At 40.0% G+C, this 19,774-nt stretch overlaps 2 protein-coding genes across 9 annotated transcripts in view; one reads left to right on the forward strand and one right to left on the reverse strand.

Moving 5' to 3' along the window:
- LOC122820199 (dynactin subunit 1-like) lies at positions 1-15,873 on the reverse strand. 4 transcript variants are annotated; one of them, XM_044097419.1, is made up of 31 exons: positions 15,721-15,873; positions 13,236-13,301; positions 12,961-13,155; positions 12,110-12,191; positions 11,988-12,019; positions 11,734-11,754; positions 11,239-11,262; positions 10,337-10,417; positions 9,292-9,441; positions 7,885-8,082; positions 7,403-7,607; positions 7,247-7,325; positions 6,968-7,127; positions 6,779-6,883; positions 6,220-6,411; positions 6,020-6,136; positions 5,759-5,911; positions 5,522-5,682; positions 5,133-5,301; positions 4,805-4,873; positions 4,473-4,685; positions 4,215-4,376; positions 3,316-3,447; positions 3,116-3,241; positions 2,457-2,599; positions 2,216-2,379; positions 1,979-2,097; positions 1,380-1,575; positions 1,151-1,224; positions 503-592; positions 1-425 (listed from the first exon to the last, which is right to left on the reverse strand). In XM_044097419.1, the coding sequence occupies exons 2-31, from the start codon at positions 13,275-13,277 to the stop codon at positions 288-290; spliced, it is 3,792 nt and encodes a 1,263-aa protein (XP_043953354.1). In that variant the 5' UTR covers positions 13,278-13,301; positions 15,721-15,873; the 3' UTR covers positions 1-287. The 4 variants fall into 4 exon arrangements, with proteins under 4 accessions (XP_043953354.1, XP_043953356.1, XP_043953355.1 ...); XM_044097421.1 differs by lacking the exon at positions 10,337-10,417; XM_044097420.1 differs by lacking the exons at positions 11,239-11,262; positions 11,734-11,754.
- Positions 15,115-19,774, forward strand: part of tdrd7b (tudor domain containing 7 b) — a 19,214-nt gene continuing 14,554 nt past the window's right edge. Inside the window, exons 1-4 of one of the 5 annotated variants that reach the window (XM_044097428.1) lie at positions 15,115-15,193; positions 15,886-15,981; positions 18,870-19,073; positions 19,267-19,411. In XM_044097428.1, coding sequence (XP_043953363.1) covers positions 18,870-19,073; positions 19,267-19,411 — 349 coding nt within the window. In that variant the 5' untranslated portion in view covers positions 15,115-15,193; positions 15,886-15,981. The other 4 variants (XM_044097425.1, XM_044097423.1, XM_044097424.1 and 1 more) reach the window with 4 other exon arrangements.

Here is a 19,774-nt window from a genome sequence, read left to right on the forward strand (position 1 = left end):
TTACAGTGAAATGCTTTTAATTCAGAATTACTACAAATACAAATGTATCCAAAGGTTGAAGAGACAACAAACGTTGACTTGAACATGTTGGCAAAGCCTCAAAGTTTAAATGAACACATCTTCATAACATGACATTCTGGAGTCTGGCATTAAATTATAAGAATTAGTGCTTGAAACTTTGCTTTAACAGGACACAAATTCCTGAGCGTAGTATTGAAAAGAAACAAGAATGCTAAGGAGAAGTGTTGGGTGGAGTGGGAGGGTCTTGACCACTGGTAACACTGGTTTTAGACCATGAGGAGGTTGTGCACTTGCTGCAGCTGCTGCTGCGACAGGACTAGGCGGTGGACTTGCTCCTGACCGCGGGTGCACGGGATGGCAACGCGACCCACAAAAACCGTTCTTCCTTGCTTCTCTTCCTTAGCCTGAGAAAAAACAGAAGTGTTTAATCCAGATGTGCAAAGAGGAAATCTGTTTCTAAAAGCGTTTACTGTAGCTGTACCTTAATGAAAGAGGACGCTGGGAATGTGGCGAAGTCGGAGGAAGCCTTTGCTCCTGGCTGGTTTGAAACCACATGTTCAGCCACCTCACCCTGAAACCAAGGTTTCAATCAGTGAATACGTTTTGGGATGTTTTCACACCTGATGGGTGTCTACGGGACTTTGGTTGCAACATTTGTTACATTTTCAGCTGGTGCGATTCACTTTCACATGAACAAAACACTTTGAGCAACCAGTTTTCCCCTCGCCTGTGGTGGCGCTGCACCAAGAACCACTGAAGGAAACAAAACCTGAGACATGGAGCGCAACTTCCCCAACATCATGAAATGCAAACAAATGTAATAGCGTCACATTTTAGCAGTTGTATGACGTCTCTTTGGCAAAAGACCATAAGTAATTTCTCTTGCTAACCCTAGACTCATGTTTGTTTTGTTTGTATTTGCCAAGAATGTCCTAACCTATAGTTTGCTTCCTGCTTTTGGAGCAGTTTGTGATTTGACTGGAGTTCACATATGCATTCGAACCATGGTAGAATTTATTTACACCTCCCCAAACGAACCAGAGTTCTTTTTGGTCCATTATAGCGGACCAAAAAGGGCTGGTGTAGATTTCTTTTAGGCAAGACGTAAGCATAAGAGTGCAAGAGGTACCTGTAGTTTGTCCAGGGCGTCTTTGAGATTCTTCAGACGAGCCGTTTGCTCCAGCAGCTGAGCGCTGGCGCTGACTATCAGGCCGGAAAGAAACCAAGAACTTTTTCACATTGTTGCATTAGAATCACAAACTTCGATACTTTTCATGTAGCAGAAAATAGATTTCCACAGATACATAGAAGTGTTTGAATCTGAGATGATGTGGAAAACCGTTCTGTACGTCAGTCACCTGCTGTCTTCCCTGTGATATCCACCACCTTAACCTCTGCACTCAGCTTCAGCAGGGTGGCCAGCAGCTGGTCGGTCCTGCGGTAGATCCCAGAGTTCAGTCCCTCTGGAGATGATGAGCTTTCTTTGGACACCTGTGGGAGTTTCGGAGGGCAGAGTGGAGGCAGGGACGCGAGCTGAGCCTTCATCTTCTCCGCCTGTCAGCCAAATATACATAAAGTGGGTTATTATACCAAAAGCTTGAATTTAACACAAACATAGGGCTGAGATTTTAAAAATAAAATCTCTGATTTTTTTCATACTAGATTTGATTTAATTTTTTTTTCTTGTTTTCTTTTCTAAGAAGGAAATTACAAATGATAGAAAATATTTTCAAGAGTAGTTTATATTTCAATCATCCTTTCTGTGGGTTGTACAATGGCTGCCCTGAGCAGAATGACATCACTTTGAACTGTGGACCTCAGAAACCAAAGGAGAGTATTGGTGGAAAAGATAAAAATTCAGATTTTCCAAAATCTTCAAAAACCAAAATTTTGATTAGTCAGTGAAATTGATCTATTGTTCACCTGTACTCGGATATTAAACTGAAACTGAGTTTACCTTGAGCCTGTTGTTTTCATTCTTCAGGTATTTAATGCCCAGTCTCTGGACCTCAAGCTGCTGTCGGAGGAGAGGGGAGTCGACCACCTGCGTTGGTCCTGCCAGGGTTGGAGGCAGACCTGCAGGAGAAAAGAAATGTTGAAAATATTTATTCTGACATTTTCTAAACGTAAACAAGCCTGTCAAATTTGACCAAAACTTCCTGTTTCAGAGAATAAAAATAAAACAAGCACAAACTTGTAGATCCCTGAACGAGGGAGGCGATTCCTGAACTCGGAGAGCCTCTCAGCCCTTCAATCGTCATCTTTGACTGGTTTTGGATGCGTTGCTTCAGCTCAGCCTTTTCTGCCTCCAGCTGGTCAATATCCGCCTGCAGAGCGTCCATCGTCTCCTCAAACTCTCTGCACACAGAGGAGGGAGAAGGTAAATAAGGCGCAAAAAAAACAAAAAACGTTGCTGAGTTGAAATCCTTCCTTACTTCTCTTTCTTCTTGAGCAGGGCGAGATTGTCGTCGAGTTTGGTCTGAATCTTCTCCACGCGTTCGTCTGCGTCCTTGGTGGACGTGTCCAGCTTCTTCTCCAGGAGGCTGAGGCGGACGTTGGCTTCGCTCAGCTCCTCGCCCTGGGAACAAGGACAGTCACAGCTCTTAGTGGTTTGCAAAAGTTTTCACACCTCCTGTAGTTCATTGGGATTTTAAAGTTTCTCTCATTCGTTCTATAATAGCTCAAACTGAGTCAGTGTCTCCACAGCATGATGCTGCCACCACGTTTCACCTTGAACTGATAGTTTGGCTTTGCATGTTGACAAAAAAAAGTCTCATTTTGATCTGATCTGACCAGATTACCTTCTTATACCTGTTAGCTGTGTTTCCTCTACATTATTTATGACAGACAACTAAAATGACTTCTTATGGATTTCAACAATATCTTTAAATTTGTCACAGTTTCACAGAGGCCAGTTCTGTGGAGTGAATGACTGAGCGCATTCACACCAGCCATATTTGGTCCAACTTGAACAGATCAGAGTTAATTTCCCCTGATTGTTCAGACCTTTTCTGCAGGTCTGGTGTGGTCGATCACATTAAAAACTCAAGTTAGTGGCTGTATTGGAACAATGTGAAAAGGAAACATCTGTCACCTTAATCTTGAGGGATTTCTTGAGCTCCTTAATGACCGTTTCTCTGTCTTCTAGTTTAACTCCCAGACCTTCTGCGTCGGTCATCTCCGCTCTGACAATGGCGGCTCGCTTATCCACCGGCGGAGCCTAAAGAGGCGGATGAAGTTTAGGATGAACAACAAGTATGTGCTTAGATTGCACACTGCACTGACTCAGAATACCTTTCCTTGTGGTTTCTCAGCATCATACTCTCCTTCCTGCATCGCGGTGGCCATCTTGTTCATGGTTGTGATGACAGAGCTGCAAGACTGTCGCAGAAGCTCTGGTCCGTTCACACCCTGGGAGCCAAATACCTTGGAGAAAAATGTGCGTCAGTGATAGTTTAGTGGAGGAATTACCAATATAACTCAGATTTTAATTCTCTTTCACAAACTATTTCTCCAAGTTTGGTAAATTCTTTTCATGAATACAAATCTTGACACAGGCTTGGGCGCTAAACTGATTTTACTGATTAATTGAATTTTTGAAGATTTAATTTTTGCCCTCCTTGGGCTTCCATAATTCAGAGTTATGTCAGCGTGCTCAGGGCCGCCATCTTGTTTGACAAGAATGTTTTAGAGTCTGTGTTTTTGGAAATCTCTACCATGAAATATAGGGCCAGGCTATAGCTTTTTTTATTTACAAGAATAACAAATGTAGGAATTTAATATCACAAGAATAAAGTCGAACAACAATTAGGACAAAATATAACAAGGATAAAGCATTAGTATTACCAGAATAGAGTAATACTTGGAGTTTTAAGGAGTAATTTTATAAGAGCTCCAAAACAAAAAATGTCAAAAGTTAAGCATCTTGTGAAGTTATATTTTTACAATGTTTTTTTGTTGTAATATTATGACTATACTATAAAATTTCCTAAAATTTTGTCGCACAATTAACAGAAGAGATGACTGAAATGAAACCCACTTTTTGAAAATTTTTTCTGTCTTTAGTAATTTCTTTAAAAATAAAAGCAAGAAGAAATTGATTCAAATTGAATGTGCAATGAAAAAATCTTAGATTTTATTTTAGCCCTGCCTTGACAGTTATGATGCGAAATTTGAAACGGCGGTGTGACTACCTGCTCTGCAGCCTTGTAAGTGATGTCCTCCAGCTTCAGGGCGTTGAGGCCCTCCTGCTCTGCCAGCGGAGCCACCATCTGAGCCCCGGCTGCAGCCACTTCCTGCAGAACCGCCACCACACGGGTCAGCTGACTCCTGCACTCCTTCAGCGACTCAGACACCTGATGGATGATGCATCAAAAACAGTGTTATTGTATACTTTTAAGAAGGCATCAGTGACGTCCTCTGGCTGATGATCGTCCTTCGTCTTTCTGCACCTGTGACCCGAAGCTGAGGGCAGCAGGGACTCCAGCAACGTCTGTTCCAGGCATACGGCGGCGAATCTTCTTACAGAACTGTCTGATGTCTGAGCAGGAAGTGTCCAGGTCCTTCAGGAGGACGGCGAGGCCTGAGCTCTCCTGTCCTGGTGCCAGGAACGCCCGCAGGCGTGCCACCTCTACCCCCATGCAGTCCAGGGCTCCCTGGGTGAACTGAGGTAAGAGTGCAGAACATTTAATAATATTATTTATTAATAAAACTGCTTGAAAAATGCATTTGCCATCAATTTAAATTTCAAAACTGTACTACTTATGAATAAGAATTGAAGTACCTTAATGTGATCAGCCAGCTGCACAGTGCAGTCCTCATTCTGATCTGCCAAATGGACGCTGTACAGTTGCTAGGAGACGAAACGCGTAAAATATGTTTGGTATTGGTATAATTCCACTTAGATGACAATTTTTACGTCTTACTTTATTAAATAAAACAAACCATTTACAGATACACAATAGTTTAAGAGCAGGGATGTCCAAAGTGTGGCCCAGGGAACATTTCTGGTTCATGAACTGATTTTGTGCGGCCCCAAAGTGCAATTCAAGGATGATACAAATCGTGAATCTTTAAACGTGATGGGGGTTTGTTGTTCGACTCGCTCCTACCTGGTAGTATTTGATGGCCTTCGTAAGGGGTTCCACCTGGACAGTCTCATCCAGTTGATCTTTATGCAGCAAGTCAATGAAGTAATCCAGCGAGCGCTCATGGAAGCTCATTTCAGAGTAAAGCGTTCCCATTCGTTTGAAAACCTCCACCCTGCAGGAGTTCAGAGCCCTAGAAACCAAGAAACAGGTGAATAGAAAATTACAGAGACCATTGAAACTAATGAGTTAGCAGTACTGGAGAATGTTGTTTTGTTGCAGCTCATTCTGCTTTCACCCCCAAACATACTTGGTAATATTTTTGGTTTTTTACAGTGTATCCGGTCTAGAACCAGCTTGTTTATTATTTTTGATACTGCAGAGTTGTTAGTTAGATGTATCTATGCGCTTACTGCTCATATTTGTGCAGAGTGGCCTGCAGAAGGCCGAGGGAGTAGACCAGTCCTGAGGCGAAGCTGCGCTGCTCTCCTGGTGATCCTCTGAGCGCCGTTCCCTGGACCAGACCGCCGCTCAGGTCAAACTTCTCATGAGCCTGTTTACTGATCAGCTCCGCCTTAGCACGAGAGAATGCACCGGTTAGCAAAAACAAGATGGCTGCAAATCAAAGTGAATGTGGTGGCGCTTCGTACCTTACAGATGAGCCTGGGGATGAGCAGCAGCACCAGAATGCAGTCGTGGTCTCCACCGTGACGGAGGAAGGAGTCCGGCATGAAGGAGGTGAGCAGCGAAACCTGTCTGTTCGCCTGAGCCACCTCCATTTTCCTCAGCTCCATCTCAATGGCCTGAACACACACACACACACACACCCATGTATGTTTTAGATCAGAATGTGAGCCAACATCACAGATAATCGCAGATTAATTAACAGATTAATTAATCTGATCTCAAACCTTAGCATAGGCTTTGGTCTCAGCAAACTTGATCTTGAAGTCGAACAGCTCAGCAGACGGTTGTTGGGTTTGCTCTGTGTTTGCACTCTGCTGACTGACCAGCTCCCTGTTGGCTTCCTAAATGACCAAACAACAACTCACCGTTAATTCATCACGTCACATCACTACACACCGTGATGAGCTTGTCCGTTTCCACCTACCTGAAGCGAGGCGGTGAGCTCTCTGTATTTACTGATGGTGTGCTGGTAGTCGGCCACAGTCTCCTGAGCAGCTTCCACCTTCTTCTCTGCCTCTCGAACCTTCGCAGTGCTCAGGTCCAGCTGCTCCCTCAGCTCCATCTCTGTCTCTCTGGCGTTTTCCTGCAGCTCATCGTTCATTTCATTGATGGCTTCCTGTCAATTCGAGAGAAAATTAACTAGAAACAAAGAATTTTCATACAGGTTTAGTTCTGTTATTGATGTGGAAATCACTCTTGCAATCATCCAAAAAAATAAAAATAGGCTTTTATTTTGAAAGACCAAACACATTTCAGTGCAACTTTTCCATCAGTAAGAGATTTAGGTTAGACTTAAATACCTATTTTTTGGCTCAGATTAAATTTGAAAATACAAATTAATTACATGTTTATTAAAATTGTTTTATTACATTTTAAAGGCATCATTTTCTATGGATTTTAGACAGTGGAAGATTTTACTTTCATTTCCTGAGTGTAAAAACAAAACCAGAATTTGTGAACATTTTAAAAACAGCAGAACTGACCAGATCAGTGACTGTCTCTCTCATCTCCCTGACTTTCTCCTCCAGGTCGAGGTTCCTCTCAGTCAGCGTCTCCACCATCTCCTCTGACCCCAGAGCAGCGTCCACCTGGGAAATGTTTGTACAAACACAATTATACATTTTCACTTCAGACAGAAATCATCCGCTCTCTAAAAGCAGATGCTGCTCCACCTGCTCCTTCAGTTCATCCACTGTGGCTTCAGCCTGTTTGAGTTCTTCCTGCAGTTTTTCCTTCTGAGTCCTCAGACTCTCCAGCTCCGTGTTCTTCTTCTCCATCTGCTTCTGCAGCTTCACGTGTTCCTGTTTCTCTGAGGCCGACAGGTCGCGCATCCTGGGTAAAAACAAGAACAGCTCTTAACATTTAGCTTAATCTATTCTGATTCAAGTCGCTCTACAGGAAAGACATAAACATTATTCCTTCTCCTGTTGAGATTTTCTATAGGTTATTACCTGACCAAGGCTTCCTTCAGCCTGCTGTTCTGCTCCTCCAGCTGCTTGACTTGATAACTGGAGGCAGCTCCATCTGTACCTATTAAGGTAAAAGATACAGAGTTAAATTAAAATCACTGTGAGGCTCAAAGCCATTTAACGCAGCTCCTTTCCTACCTTTCTCTGAGATCTCATGCCTGAGGATCTCCAGGTCCATAGAGAGCTCCTCTACTCTCTCCTTCAGTGAGTCCACCTCCACTTGCAGCGACTCGGCTCGCTCTTCAGCCATCTCTTTGTCCAGGGTTGCCATCTCGATGGCGTCCGCCGTGTCTGCCATCTCCTCCATGTAGCGGTCTTTGGCCTCCTGCGCCTCCCGGGCTTCCTACGAGGTCACAAGGTAAAAACAAACTGTGTTTCAGTTATTTCATTCATTACAACATAGTCAACTACAGTGGTTTGAAAGATGAAATATCAAACCTCAGTGTGTCATATTGAGGTTTTCTAATGAAGACTAACAAAATAGTGACGATTTGGACAGGAAGAACTGAGACTAATATAGGGGAGTGACTCTAAAAGCACCATTTTCAGATGACCAAATCTGAAAATGGTGTGAATTATTTTCAGATAATGTTATGAGGTAAAATGAGTCCATAAAACACCTTTTTGGCCTCTTTGAGCTGCTTCTGCAAATCTGCCTGCTGCTCCTGTATCTTGGTCTTCCACTCCTGCAGCTGCTCCAGCTGGATCTTGTATTTCTCCAGCTCCTTCAGCTTGGCCTTGTCCTCCGTTCGTTTTATCTTCAGAGTCTCCAGCTTTTCCTCCAGATCCTTTACGAGAGCTCGCAGCGAGTCTTCCTCCTGAGAAAGAAAAACTTGCGTCACTGTAGGGTTGAAACTGAATAAGAGCAAGAGACTGTTATTATTAGGACCCACTATTAAAAGAAAAACAAAGTGAGTCTTTCAATCCTTGAAGATGAGGGATGTGTGGATGATTTGTACTTGAAGGTGGAACAATACATGCTCACAATTGACATGATGCCACAGCACAATCGCTCAACCTCCAATAAACAAACAATGTTATCATGGTGAAGGTTGTGAAGCTCACTGCTTTACCTGAGACATTTGGCAAGGCTTTTTTTCTTTACCTTATCAGCCACCATCAAGGCAAAGAAGATAAATAAAATAAATTTAAGAAACCATACATCATGTCAGTGAAGAAGAAATTGATTTTGAATGCCAAAGATCTGATCTAAAAAGATTCTAAATAAGGAGTGCTAAATCACTTGATCAAAAAAATGTATGTCGATAAAAGTAGCAAGTATTTGAACATTGAAGGCTTTTACCAGCACAATTTGTGGAACATGCAGCAGAAAATATAGTCTGTGATAACTTTTCTGGGCTATAGGCCCAGGGAATCCAGACATGATGTTGTGTGGATTCCTTGAATATTTGTACCACATGCCTGAAAACTTATTACATTACAAAGAAACTGTACTAATTTGTACCCGGAGCTCACATTTATTGCTTTGGAACCAGCTTGATGCAATAATCTTTGGTTTAACCATTATGCCGTAATGGTGACAAAAGAAATTCAGGTTTACTTGCAGTTACTTTTATAGAGATGAACATGTAGTAATACTGTCAATCACAGTCGTATTCAGCTGTATTTATTGATTTAACTTCTTTTTTGCAGACCTTAAATGATCTCTTATTATTACACTGACAATGTTTAACAACGTTTCTCTCTGGGTTCAGTCCCTCCAGGTAAGGGGCGTTTCCTGCCCAGACAAACTGCGACTGCCAATCAGTTGCTGACAAACACACTGAACTGATAGGGAGGCGGCATCATGTCAATTAAATGCAAGGAGTTCTTAGATGTCAGATGTTTTGCTCTGGAGACATCGGAGTTTCTCCGAGTTTGGAAGAAAACTCATGCCAGCATGCATGAAGCCATAAAAGAACTCTACCTGCTTGAACAACAACATGGATGAAATGCAACAGAAATTAAACACGATGAAATAAACTAATGAAATGTGTGACGATTAAGCAAGACCCGGTTTTTCCCACCTTGCTGGGAGTGACTGGAGCTTGAGGAGCCACAGACGGAGAGCTGCTTGGCTGAGGTGTAACAGGGGCAACCAGTGCCACCTGCTGGGAGGACAGGTTCACCTCACTGACATCTCCAAGCAGAGGGGCTACAAGGCTCTCACGAGATGCCTGTTAGTGGAAACAGGTGTGTTAAGGAAGGTAATGAAGGGAAAAGGTTTATAACTGGCTATTTTAGACAGTCTTTTCCCTATAGTGAGCATCTTGGAATGACTCAGTGAAGACAGCTCATAAGCTGTGTTTCCACCAGGAGAAGAACTATCACTTCCCAAGTTTGGAAGAAAACCAATAGCTGCGTTTCCATTGACCATAAAATGGTGCAAATTGGTATTAACGAAACTAAACTTGTGTCTAGAGAACACGGCAATTTCAAAAACAGCTCCTGTTTATTCTTAAAGATTATGTGCTAAGATGAGGTGGTTTTTGATTGGTGTATTTTGCAAAACTGCAATGAAAACAATTTTCACATCATGCCAGCTTGAAACAGCTGCAACATGCTTGTTTGTAGGTACTGGCCTCTTTGGACAATGTGCAGCTGGGTCCACAAGAGGTCTCTCAGCATAGCAAAGTTGATCAAAAGTTCAGATGTGTTGAATTAGTAGCTCTTCTGTAAGAACCACAAACTAAAACTTCCCCGCAATGCTCCGTGTATACGTTGTGTAACCACTCCAAAGTGTGAATAAAACGCTGACCTCTCCTTTGATGGCTGAGTGATACTGCTGTGGCTGAAGTATTAATATATTGCATACAAGTGTTTACATCCATGATTTTTAATGACTTCATGTGTGATTTAAATTGCATTTTTTGTTTAATGGAAATGCCACAATTGCTAAATTGTATTGTTGTGACAATCAGATAATACTGAAAAAGTTTTGCGCACATTTGCAATGGAAACGCAGCTACACACTCCAAAACACCAGTACAGGACAAGAAAGAAATGCCATCGTTTTCACACTGACCACCTTGTGAAGTGACACGACAGGTGCCTGATAGAAAGAGAGCGTACCCGGAGCTTTATGGAGGGGCGGCTGGGACGAGGCAAGAGGGAGGGGAGGGAAGTAGCAGGCGAGAGACCTGGCATGCTCCACTAGCAGAGGATGATTAGAGAGTGTTAGCTACAGGCTAAAGCTTATCATTACATGGCTTTATTGATAATAATGTCAACCTGTTGTGTTAGAATATACTCACCATCCTTATCTAAAGATAATATTAAAAACATTCCATTGTTTGAAGGTAAAAGAAGTGTTTTAGGATAGAATCTTAAACTAGAACATGAGAGATGTCCTGACATCAGCTTTTCAGGCCTTGTAGGCATATAGTGGAGTCTTTTTAAAAACCAATATCGTTTAAAAAAATATATCAGAGCGCTGTGATGGGGTAAAGTGGTGGTACTCGGATATCACAATTGCCTGATTTCAAGCTACGCTATGCAGACGCTCAGTCTGCTCCGATAAAGGCTGATTGAACGCGGCATTGACTGTGGCGAACTTGTCGAGAGCTAAACCGACGAGTATTTTGTGATCAATTTGGTCAATATTTATTTGACCTCTTGGTGTAGTTCACAAAATATATAAAAATTTCAACCCAAGATTGTCGGGCGATAAAACACGTCGCAATGCATGCGGAATATTATACGTAAAGCACAGAGTTCTTAATTAACTATTTATTTTTCTTGATATTCCACACCCGGAAGAAAAACATCTGGATAAAAATAATAAATAAATGTTCAAATACTTACAGTCAAATCTAAAAAGGGGCCCAACTATTTTCATGCAATCTGGATTTCATTTCTGTTTCTGTTTGAAAATGGAACTCCTGGTTCATTACAGCAAATATTTGCTCTAAAGCGAAAGAGCCCACATCTTTGTCGTTAACCTCAACTGTCATGTCTGCCTTGAAGGAGCTCACCTTTGCAGAGCGGCGGGTAGAGGACTGGGAAGGAGGAAGAGAGTTGAAGGAAAGGCGGATTCACACACACACCCGCAAGCAAGGAAACAGGCGCACACACATTCATCAATGAAGGACAATAGAAGATTAGAAGCAGGTAAAAAGCATATTAATCAATGTTAAGTTATACAGACTGATCACAAGTTGCTGCATGCATAATTTAGTGCCCTTTGAGTGGGGATTTTCTAGATTTAAAGCAAAACAGACAAAGAAAACATGAATTCATGCAGCAACATCCCGGAAAAAAGGTGATGGCGAAGGTTTAGTGTGGACAGGAGCCACCACTGGAATATAAGTATAAAAAAAAAAAACCAAGGTGGGAACAACAAGAATGCTTTTAAGTCCGTGCAAGTAAAAAAAAAAGAAAGAATCGCTCAAAAGAAAGAGATTAATTACTACGTCTATGATAAAGAAAAACCGAGGCGAAGCAAAAGCGCTGAATTCAAACATCAATACCTTCTTAACGTTCGCTGGTGTCTGCAAACAGTTTTGAGAAAGACAAAGAGAAGTCAAACTAAACGCCGACAGCTGACTTGGAAATTTTGTCTCAGATGAAAATTCAGATATGGAACTTACATCATTTCAGCATGTTGTGTTACTTTCTCACCTTCAACATGCTCAAACTAACTGAATTTCCAAATAGTTAAACACTTAACTTTCTATAAACAACAAGAAAAAAACAAACAATGTGGATACATTTCCTTTATTACCTGCTTTGTTGTTTTGGGAGTCTCAGGAATGTCTGGAAAGACAAATGATGACCTTTGTAATTCCTTCTGACATTAATGTTTCACAAACGTCCCCGTTGGAGATCTCTGTGGTCGTTTCTCACCTTTTTGTTTGAGCGTCTTTGCCAAGCTGGCATCAGGGGTTTCTGGTGAGGTGGCAGCGGAGCCGTCGTCAATGACTTGGATCTGGACAGAGATAAACACCAGGTAGAGAAGATTGTTTGTGACTGATTAACAATGCTGAAAGAAGTGAGATAATTTGTCTAAAATTAAATTACATATTAGAAAATCCTTTTTTATATAGACGTATAAAAGTAAAAGTGACAGTAAAATATTGACAGTAAAAGTGGCCCAGGGGGAGAGGAAACAACTATAAATATAATTACTAATATGTGTTGCACTTTTTATAGTTATAAGTTTTACAGAGAAAATAAATGTAGTCATTATTAAAAAAAAATTTTTTCTGTTTGCTTATTCATTGTAAATAAAATGTGTTTATTATTATTATTGATTATTTAAATAAGCTGACTTGTTTTTTTGCACAGAACTTTCCTGTCATCTGAACTCATCCTATCCGACAGCAGCACAGGACAAACTGTCAACAGTTTTATGTCAAAATTCATTTGAAATTTAAAGACCTCAAATAGAACCTCTATTTTACCATTGTGTGTTTTACTGGTGTCAAAAAATTAAGAAATTTACAGTATTAAACCATGGAAAAGCTAAAACGTCATGCACTAACTTATCAAACTGGCATTTTTGGCTTATAGGGACATGAAAAAAAAAAGAACTATATGTTTATTTTAGAAAAGAGGCTCAGTTTTCTTGTTTTCATCTGTGAAGCAGCAAAATACCTGATTAATCGGAATTTTTCCTTTTAGATGAAGTTCTCCTCATCTGAAAACTAAACACCCTGGAGGCTCCCCCTGGTGGTGAGTAATGGTTCATCACTAACCTGGGATGACCTGACAAATATCCCGTGATTTTCCTCACAGGTGAAGTAGCGCTTCCCTTGCACGGTGCCATCGTTCTTCCCTTTGGGCTCATCCAGAATGATGCCGACCCATTTGCCCGAAGCAAACAGGGTGGCACCGATGTAGGCAACGGTACCTTGCTGGCCCTTACCAGTCACCTCGACTTTGGAGCCGATCTGAAGGAATAATGGAAGTGATTGAACTCTGAGGAAGTCTGAATTTGCTTTCCTTTATGGCTTCTGAAAAAGCAACTTACCTTTGGAGGTTTAACACTCTCCACTGATCCGGTGCTGCTCATTTTGCTGATCAATGGGCTGGTCAGCTGAGGGGAAGATTACAAAGATAAGGGAAGAAAGTTGACTAGCCATGGAAATGTGAAGTAAAATGGGACAAAAACACTAGAATAAGCAGGCGGAGAAGTTATATTCAAGAGAATGTATTGATTTTTTTTGCCCAAATATTCACTCCAGACTACTCTGAATGTTTAATATGTTTTATTAAGAGCATGAATACAAAACTATTTTATGAATTTGACTTGAAAATATCTCCAAATGAACAGGAAAATAGAGCTGCATTCAGCTGAAAGTATTCAACAACAGTCCTGAGGGTGCCGAGAACTGAGACGGCATCACATCCTCAGTCATATGTCATGTGACGACAAACATCCTTAAAAAAGCAGCAACATCTCACACAAAGAGGCGCTTATAACAGCAAAGTAGGTCTGGGAGAAAGACGACGGGCTTTAAAAGGACAGCAGGACACGTGAATTCACGCTGGATTGGGTTCTTAGGCAGCCGGTGGGGAAAAAAAACAAACATTTAAGGGTTATTATTCCTTTACTTTCAAAGTTCCAACACAAGACACTGGCATTATTTTAACAAGAAGTTATGAGTCAACAAACTGGCTAATGACTTGAAATTTTGTTTCGATGAAGAAAATATGCAGATACGAGTCCTGCATCTCCTGAATGGTGAGTATAACAAACTTATTGATTATTTTACAGTTATATTAAAATAGCCTAGTAATTATAAATTTATTAAAAAAGAAATACTTCAGTGTCTTAAACAAGTCATTCTTTAACATGTTACTGGTATGACCTGTTACTCACCCGGGGCGTATATGAATGTCTTCTGTTCATAGCCATGATTACACCCAGGAATAGGTTTCACTTCCAGTCGAGTAAAAAACATTCAAAGCTTCTGCTGCTCTTTGTTTTGTCTAGTTTTACATTCCTGCCTCTTCTCTCTCCCAAAGATAAGTGAAAGCAACGAATCAGAAGACTTTAGGGCGGAATCTTTGCGCTAAATCACAAAACGTCACAGCTGATTTATATTGAGATGTTGAGCTAAATATTATGCAGAAACCAGAGATGGATGAGATTAACAGGATCATACCAGTCATTTAAGATACATTCTGTTTATTCCTCACTATTTGAAACAACGTGTGATAATGTCACAACCTCAAACTCAGTCATATTAGAGTGTGTTAAGAGGTATGCCCCAAAACATTCATGCTTTCCTGCTTTTTGTGGTTTTAGAAGAATGTTTTGTTAAGACATAAAAGGGAGCTTTTTTTAGCCGCCAGAAGTCTCATTTAAGGTAATACTAATTAGTCTCATCGATAAAAACATTAGCTGGTCCAATAAAAGTTGTCATTTTTTTGAACAATAATGGGCTATAGAGATTCACTGTATTCCAAAATCCCAAAATGTATTAATGATGAACCAATTGAAATCTTAACTGGTGAACACCAGTAGGCAGTTCTTATACAAACCTATGATTGAAATACTTTTTACACATCATCACTGGTAAATATGTCATTCAATTTATTACCTCGTGGCAAATATTTGTATATGTTAGACTTTAAATTTGGAACCCGAGAATAAATATGTAATGAACTGTGTGAATAAAAGGGTGAGGTAAAATTTGACAAATTGATGAAAACAGCCGAGATAAAATCTGGGAATACTAATTCAAACCCCATATTTTGTAGGAAATCTGTCTGAAAAAGACCAGAATTCCAACGGGATTTCCCAAGTTTGATCCTCGAGAGCTACCATCCTGCGACCTGCAACACACCTGAATCAAATTAATGGCTCATTACCAAAAGGTAAGTCAGCTATTTGAATGGAGGTACGTTGGGAAAGAGAAGGACCCAAGTTGCAGAATGGTAGCTCCAAAGGATTGGAGTTGGATACGTCTGCACCAGAGTAAAGTATTTATTAATGCCGTCTAACTTTTTTAGTTGCACTATTAGGAGACGCATTTATTACGTAAACGTTGTTTTGTATACTTTCCAGTCAGACAATAACTGTTTTTCCCAACTCCGCTTTGTTGTGTATTATTTCTACTTTTTAGTTTAGTTTTATGTTATATTCTCTTTCAGGTACTAATGTGGATTACAGAAATACAAAAATGCATTAAGTAAAAAACGGAAAACATTTTACAGCATCTATGCTGGATAAAATGCAACAAAGTCCGGATTAGCCATCTTTTACTAAAGATGGCTAATCCGGACTTAGAAAAGTTATGAAAGGTGAAACACATCTCTGCGTAAATCAATCAAATTTTACGATAACAGACAGCTCTGTAAATAAATTAGATGATTCACAAATGTATAGCTTCAGAAAACGAAAAAGCTAAAGAAGTTGCTTAAAAGGCTAGCTAGTCAACTGGAACTCGAAAGCTATGCAGATTTAGCAGAATACAAAACAGAAATCGAGTTTTTAAAATGTTTCTTACCAGGCAAACACAGAGATCTGCTGTTAAATGTGGCTCTGTCAAGCTTTCATCCAAGCATTAAGATCCACTAGTGTCAGTTTTTGAGATTCTCTGGTTTGCTAATCCAGCTCTCTTCCGGCTTATGACAACTCATTTCCGTTGTTGTGGTTCTTATTCTCGTTTTAGGGTGGACATGTGGCGCACTACCGCCACCCAGCGGGGAGGACCAGAATCAATTATTCTCCCCCGTCAAAAGCAAACAAGAAATAATGAAATCATATTTTATGTATAAATCATGTATCTATTAAAAAAGGTAAATATTTATTACAATTTAGAATAACATAATTTACAGATAAATGTCTCCGGAAAATAAAGATCTACTGTAACAAAGGAAAATAATCATGGAGGGGTGATTGATGATTGAATACTGAACTATATCTATTGTTATGCTGCTATGGGCTTAGGCTGCTGGAGGATAAACTGACTTTCTCCTTGTTCTGGAATATTCTCTTATTCTCCAAATGTTAACCATTTTTATTTAAACTTTTAACTTTATTCTAAGTGTGTCTTTTACTCCTCATAAAAGCTACATCAAGTTTGGTTTTCCTGGAGGAGGGGGAAATTGGATGAGCTATCGCTGCTATCAATTTAACATTTTCCTTCCGTGCACTTGCCTCTGTCTTTTTTAACAGTGTCTCTTGCTATTGGATGAGCGTTTGTTGCAAATAACTCGATCTACTAGCGTTTATCATGTATAGCTTTTAGAACCAATTGAGGGCTCATATGTCAAGATGTGTTCAGTTAGAAGGAGTACGTTTTTTTTGTTTTTGTAAAGTGCCTTGAGACGTGTTGTGAATTGTCAGTAAATAAACTGACAAGTTAATAATTTGAAGTCCATGGAGTATGAAATTGGAAATCACTTTCACCCTGATTCCCCTGATCGTTAGGTGATTGGTACACCTTGGACACATCACCAATACATTGCAGGGCAACATGGAAACACACTGGACAAACAACCATATATCCTTATTTATATTTATACTAATCACCGACCAATCAAGACAACAGAAAGCTCTTTAAATAAATTGAATAATCCACAACCTTCAGACCTTTAATTAATTTTAAGTAAATTTTTAAATGTATATTCATTAAAATGAAGTACATTTCTTTATTTTTCATATGATCCCAAAACATCTTGCCACTGATTTAAATGTTTGTTGTATAGTTAAAATTATTAGATATAAAATAATTTAGACGCATTAATCAAAAAGCTTTTTTTATTTGTTTTAACAGATTTATACCGTATTTCTGTTTTATTCCCAAGACAACCATATCTAGTGAATATTTGAATTCCTCCACCTTGTGTAGCAGCTTCTGGAAAGCGCAGCACTGTAATAAACCAAAGAGCTGTGCTTTGGCGACCAATCAAATGCCGGAAAGGAGGCTGCTCCCGGACCCGGCTTGGCAGTAGCACGGGATACCGATCCCCGGTCGGCCGCAGCTCAGCCCCGTGGCGGTGACACCTCTGACAGCGAGCGAATCGATCCACTACGTTTTTTCTGTACAAGGTCGGGAAGCTTTTGTCTCTTTGCACCAACTTTTTATAAAGTACTCGGGGGTGACAAAAGTTTGGTTAAGTGTGTATTTTGATCCTGAGATAATTAAAAAAGCTAGTTTTGAATAATAGTTGTACTTCTGGTCTGGGTTTTCAACGTAAAATTCTAACTGCAGTCGAAGATGCGTTGGTAGTTTTATTGTGAAGTCAAACTTTTATCTACTTCCGGTCTGTTGAGCGTGTGTTTAAGCCACTTTCATGAACTGTTCGGGGGATTTAACGCGAATCGATACCGAAACTTGGCAGTGTACCGGATCCAACAGGTGTTATTTGTATCCAACATAAAAGTTTGAGGAATATTTGTGCCCGAAACAACAAAATACCAGATAAGTTGGAGGAAAGCAGCTTGGTCCCTTATGGAGGGTGTGGAGCTGGAGTGACAGCGTTACGTCAGTTTCCCTGTCCCACATCAAGTGATAAATACAATGCAATGAGACAGCGGGGTCCATGAGTACATTTCACATCAATTATGTGAAGTAATCCATGTAGATACTGGACGTTTCTGCATGTTTTCATATCTTATAACCTCTGGAAGCGATAAGTTTCACACTTGTCCTGAAGTATTCATCTGTCAGACCTCGCTGGTTAAAGCTAAGGCTGCCCGATCAGGGTGTGTCTCCATGTTCTCCCCCGTCTAGATTGTTCTGTTTAAACTAGAATTGGAGAAAAGTAAAACGTATCTCTACAATATTTTTCGGAGATTTAAATGGTAGGCTTGTTTTCATTTCTGAAATAGGTCTCTCAAGCAAGTGTTTACTATAAGTGGATGGATAAAAGATAATTAAGAAAAAATAGCAATGGTAAATAAATAGCTTTGTCTGAACAAGATATTGTACCTTTTCAACACTCCTGCATTATTTTCATTTATGACAAAAAATGGTACAAGCAAAAATTTGACAATAATACGTCTAAAACAATTCATTGATTGATGTTTCTTTTTTTATAAATGCATTTTTTAAAATATAAATTCATTAATAAATTTGTCAGTGTTGAGGGAAAATGTCTTCCTATTTTCACATTTTGTACTATTTACCAATTATAAGCTTATATTATTTCATTTTAACTAAACAATTTACTACATGACTCATTGTCTTAAGTCTTTGCCCCAACATACAGTTCTAAACAAATTTACCAAGGGGGCAGTGTTTTTTCATGGGGACACAAAACAAAAGAATCAAAATTCAAAGCAAAACAGAACAGAGCAATATTTATCATTTTAATATATTAAAAGAAGTTCCACTTCTGGCTGTGGAACTGCAGCTTGCACACCCATTATATAGCCAACACCAATTTGTTGTTTGCCACCTGGTGATATAATGTAAAAGAAGAGGAATAAACATAAATTGCAATTTTATTTGGCTGTTTGTGGCAGTTTTCAGGTAGATTGATAATTAGTGTACACTACCCCATTACATCCAGATTTGACTAAATCTGCAGCTAAGTTCTGTTCCCTTTGAACACTAAGATTTTTATAAGAATATATTTTAATAACATCATAAACATTTTTTCTGTTTTAAGTTGAGTTTTACTTCCATTTTTTTTTTACTTATCCCAGATGACTGAAGTGGAGTTGGTGAAACGGACGCTGCATGCCATCGTCCAGGCCAACAGAGGTGGAGTGTCATTGTCCCGACTGCAGTCGGATTACAAGGAGCTGACCGGAGACCAGATCCAGCACCAAGAGATGGGACATGTCCAAGTGGAGGCTCTGCTAGCCAGCACGTCCTCTGTTCGCATGGAGAGGGGAGGTTCTGGGGAGGCAAGTGTCGCCACAATGTGGTACTCAGAAAGGAATGTGTGACAAATAAAACAAATGTAACATTTTGAGCATGTCAAAATCAGTTTGTTTAAATGCTCAGAATAATTCAGTAAATTCCCTCAAAATGGCTAGAAGTCAAATCTCTTTGAAACAGTTGAGAGTGCCCTGATAATGTTTTCATCTCTCTTTCCAGACGGTTTATTTTTCCTCTGGAGCCAAGGAGGCAGCACATACAGCCAAGGTGGTGGCCCGACAACGCAGCTCCAAGAGAACCGGCCGACACCACCTGGTCAACACCCAGATGAGAGTTAAACCGGCGGTTCCTCTAGTCCTCAATGGTGAGTTTACCAAACCAACTAGTTTATGCTGTATGCAAAATCATATATGTGGGGGTGAAAACTTGTAGAAAATACTTGTGTAGCTGAGAGGCCATACCAAAATATGCATTATCACACACCTCTACTGCCTAATAAAAAGGCCTTCACAGTACAGCTGAATTTATGCTCAGAATAAATAAAACACTCTCTGCATTTGACTGCAATGGAGTTTATTTTGAGTTATCAAGGCAAAGCGGGATGAATACAAACTCATGCCATATTTTTCATTGTTTAATTAAACAATAAAAAAGTGAAAGCCGTTAGTCTCTTGGTCTGGTAATCACAGTGAAATACATTGAAATGATCATGGTAGCTAAATAAAAT

The sequence above is a fragment of the Gambusia affinis genome, linkage group LG18, assembly GCF_019740435.1.
Source record: "Gambusia affinis linkage group LG18, SWU_Gaff_1.0, whole genome shotgun sequence".
In the NCBI taxonomy this organism is placed as follows: Eukaryota; Metazoa; Chordata; class Actinopteri; order Cyprinodontiformes; family Poeciliidae; genus Gambusia; species Gambusia affinis.

Bases quoted from the DNA above. Each gene is read 5' to 3' on its own strand.
- LOC122820199 (XM_044097419.1), bottom strand. From the start codon at position 13,277: ATGAGCAGCACCGGATCAGTGGAGAGTGTTAAACCTCCAAAG. The intron at 2,380-2,456 runs GTAAGGAAGGAT...CTCTGTGTGCAG, and splicing joins CTGCTCAAGAAGAAAGAGAA to AGAGTTTGAGGAGACGATGG. The intron at 593-1,150 runs GTACCTCTTGCA...CCTTGGTTTCAG, and splicing joins ACGCCCTGGACAAACTACAG to GGTGAGGTGGCTGAACATGT.